The following is a 4,222-nucleotide window of genomic DNA, read 5'->3' on the forward strand; positions in this document are numbered from 1 at the left end:
CTTTTTGATTGTGGACTAGGGGAAAGCAGGGCAAACCTGTTTTCCCCTAGGTTGGTAGCCCCGGGGGGCATGTTGCACTTTTTGGTTTTTAGTCACTTGTCACTTGGTAGAGTACACCTTTGTTCGCACAAACAAAAGAAACACGTGGGATAGAGCGCAAAAGAAGAATAATTAAAGATAACTGCACTGAAGTGGGTGAGAAAGTCAGACGAGATCCGCGAAAGAGAGCAAACGTATGCACACGGCGGCGTTTAGTCGATGACTGGAGAACATTATTACTGGTTTCATAAATGCAGAAGGCTGGCCATCTGCAAATCAGGATTTGAATCCATTGTATAAGTATACAGTTTGTGCTCAAACTGTATGGCCTGTCACCTGTAGCTCACTGAAATTTGGAAAGTCTTAAAACATCTTTAGGACGAGACGCGTCGTCAGTAACAATAAAAACTGTAAGTGCTGAATTTTAAGATTTGAACCACTTCGCATGACATCTTGTAAGCTATAATAGTTATGTAACCAAACTAAAACATAGCACTATCGACTCCAAACAAATATGTTTTTAGACCTATGCATGTAATATACTTGCATATACAGCTTGTTTCATGCACTATGAATTTATGTGTTTCAATTGCTGTAACAAAAAAAAAATAAAGTAAAATGAAAACGTTAAAATTTTCAATGCAGATTTTAAAACATATGTGTAGCAAAAGGGTTAAACAAAAAAGAAAGGAAAAAAACTCAACTCCCTCACTGCCAGATGATAAAAAACAAGCAAAGTAACAGAATTATGCTCACAGCTTATTTTATGCACGCATTTCTTTTCTTTTTCTCTTCTTTCTTTTGAAAATCGGATCGAAAATAAAGGCAGAACTGCTCCCAACAAAATTTTTAATGCTACCGACCAGCGCTATATAGTCCGTGAAGTATAGGCAAATCCCAAATTATCGTGATTTGCATGGTCGAGTTGCTAGAAAGAAGCCATTTATAAGCAAAAAAAAATCAGCTAAGTAGAATCACCTTCGCCAAGGAGCATGTAACCAAAACATCGGGCTTCTGGAATAGCGTCATATTTGTAGACGAGTCAAAATTTAATATTTTTGGTTCAGATGGAATGAACTCACTGTCGAAAACCAAATACCGAGCTGTAAAAGCAAAATCTTAAAGCTACGGTAAAGCATGGTAAAGCGTCATGGTTTGGGTCTGTATGTCCGCAGCTGGCGTTGAAAATTTGATTTTTATTGAAGAAACGATGAATCAGTCTGTATACCTAGACATATTGGAAAACAATTTGCTCCAAAGCGCCGAAAAATTGGGAATACGACATATCTTTCGTTTTTATCAGGATAATGATCCCAAACACAAGTCGGCAGTTGTGCAGTCTTGGCTAATTTAGAACTGTCCACACTTAATGGCGCCGCCAGCATGGAGCCCTGATATAAACGTGAGAGAGAATTTATGGGCGCTTTTGGATAATAACATTCAAAAACATCAAATATCTAGCAAGGAGCAGTTGAAAATAGCACTTGTAGAAGAGTGGAACAAAATTCCTCCAGAAACTACTCAAAAATTGGTAGATTCGATGCCAAAAAGACTGAATGATGTGATTAAAGCCAAATGCTACCACACTAAATATTAAATTTATGTTTAAATATATGTAAATAGTTAGTTTTTAAAATACATGCAATCTGAATAAAATAAGTTGTAACCTAAACTATAGCAGTATTTTTTGCTTTTACCTTTTAAGATAAAAAATATATTTTTGAAAAAAATTGAATTCCTATTTAAAATTAAATAATTTACATATTAACAAAATAAAAAAAATGTTATTTGATATAATTTGATATAACATTAAATTTTGATGTTAGATTCTGTAAAGTTCAAAAAAAGCTTTGCATAAATAAGCTGTGAGCCACTGATATTTCTATAATTTACAACATTTTGAATTATTTAAATAATATTTTAATAAAAGAGAGTAAGAAACTCATTTGAACGGAAAAAACGTTGATTTCTGCCGACATGAGCTGCTGGAAACCTGAAAAGAGTACGGCAGAGCGCTACTCATGTTCTCGATTTACTTCGAAGACTATTTGCAACATTATCTCTGAAACATACGCGAAATTTGGATATATAACTGTACATATAATTACATGTGTACATTTGACACTGTAAATATATATTGGTAATCTTCTGATTAAGGTTAATAAAACACGATTCATGCTGTGACATATACAGAGAAACTTCGATAAGTCGTAACCTCGATAAGCGAAAAACCCTGATATTTCATAGTATTTCTTCGGTCTCTAGAAAAATTCGCGAAAAATGCATATATTTCGGTCCCTTTGATAACTCGTATTTTTCTTGAGACAAAAATTGAAAAATTTGTATCAAAAGCCTCTACAACTCGTATTTTTTTATAATATAATGTATAATTGCACCGTCCACATTGCAATGGAACCTTTGAGCAATGTGCAGACTGAATTTCTCCCACCTAACACCTCTTCAGTTTTGCAACCACTCAAAAGTTTCAAAACATTGTACCGTAAAGAAGTTGTTGTTAAACTGCTTGAGGAAAAAAAGGATTATTCCATTTCGATTTATGATGCAATGAATATTGCTCATAAAACCTGGACAAATATCAGTAAATTGACTATTAAAAACTGTTTTTGAGCTTGCGGTTTTGTTAACAATCAAAATGAAGTCGTAATCAACGAAGATGTACTTCACATAGCAGAGTGGGCTCGTGTTCCACAAAATGACTACATTCATGTTGATGAATGATGAAACGATGAAGCATTTGATTTTCCCTCAGTTTCCACAAAGGTTGCGAAAGCTTCAATTGAAAATTTGCGTCTTTTTTCATGGCATCAAATGTTGAAGACACTATTTTTAATGACATTGTAAACATTGATAATGCCATAGATAAAATACGCCAAAATAATGTCCGTTCTTTGTACAATTTTTCAAAATACATACATACATATATTGATTGAATAACATATGTAATTTATATTTTAAAATTTAAATATGTACAATCATTTCTTGTTTTTTATGTAAAGTTGAAAAAATAAAAAAAAACTCTATAATTCGTATATTTTTTATGTTGCCTCTATAAGTTGTATAACTTGATAACTTGAAAAACTCCATAACTCGTATTAAAATTGTGGTCCCTTGCAAAGTTTCACTGTACTAAGTATCTTTCAGAATGCTGGCTATTAATTTAAAATAAGCTTTGATTTGTACAATCTCAACCAATAAAACTTTTATTTAAAAAAGAGACTTAAAAGGCTAATTACTTGGTTAAATTTTTGAATATTTCCAATTTATATAAAACTTTACCATGGCCTGCACCATTGCGGTAGTTGTATTAGGCAGATATTTTTATTAGCATTATTTTATCACAAGATGAAGTAATTGAGGAAATTGCACATGCATACCGAACATAAAAAGAAGAAAAAGGTAAAGTAATTAAATATCGGGTGATTTTTTAAGAGCTTGATAACTTTTTTAAAAAAAAAAACGCATAAAATTTGCAAAATCTCATCGGTTCTTTATTTGAAACGTTAGATTGGTTCATGACATTTACTTTTTGAAGATAATTTCATTTAAATGTTGACCGCGGCTGCGTCTTAGGTGGTCCATTCGGAAAGTCCAATTTTGGAGATGTGTATTTTCTATGTGCGCGACAGTGTTCCTGGAATTGTTATTAGTTAATAGTTAATCTTATAGCACGCGTCAAAGTGTCAATAATCGTGTTTTTACGAAATGGGTCGTCGCCCACACAACGATTGTAATTCATCACTTTAAACGTGAAATGTCGCTGCGAAAAGTTGCTGAAGTAGTCAATTCAAATGCATCGACTGTCCAAAAAATTATTGAGCGCTTCATTCATGAAAATCAGATCGAAAATAAAGGCAGAACTGCTCCCAAAAATAATTTTAATGCTACCGACGAGCGCTATATAGTCCGTAAAGGAGAGGCAAATCCCAAATTATCGATACCAAAGCTGACTTGGGTAAATCGTGTTGTGCTGAAACTGTCCGTCGAGCGCTGCGTCAACGTGATTTGCATGGTCGAGTTGCTAGAAAGGAGCCATTTATAAGCAAAACAAAATCAACTAAATGGAATCGCCTTCGCCAAGGAGCATGTAACCAAAACATCGGGCTTCTGGAATAGCGTCATATTTGTAGACGAGTCAAAATTTAATATTTTTGGTTCAGATGGA

The 4,222-nt window shown here is 33.6% G+C and overlaps 1 protein-coding gene across 1 annotated transcript in view; it reads right to left on the reverse strand.

The window, feature by feature from the left end:
- Positions 1–571: 571 nt before the first annotated feature.
- The window catches only part of LOC108970359 (ryanodine receptor-like), a 34,360-nt gene continuing 30,709 nt past the window's right edge, over positions 572–4,222 (reverse strand). Inside the window, exon 4 of the mRNA XM_018935694.1 lies at positions 572–631. Within this exon, the coding sequence (XP_018791239.1) occupies positions 608–631 (24 nt within the window). The 3' untranslated portion in view covers positions 572–607. The remainder of the gene's footprint in view (positions 632–4,222) is intronic.

Source organism: Bactrocera latifrons, unplaced genomic scaffold (genome assembly GCF_001853355.1).
Source record: "Bactrocera latifrons isolate USDA-ARS-PBARC rearing strain unplaced genomic scaffold, ASM185335v1 scaffold_1066, whole genome shotgun sequence".
Classification (NCBI taxonomy): domain Eukaryota; kingdom Metazoa; phylum Arthropoda; class Insecta; order Diptera; family Tephritidae; genus Bactrocera; species Bactrocera latifrons.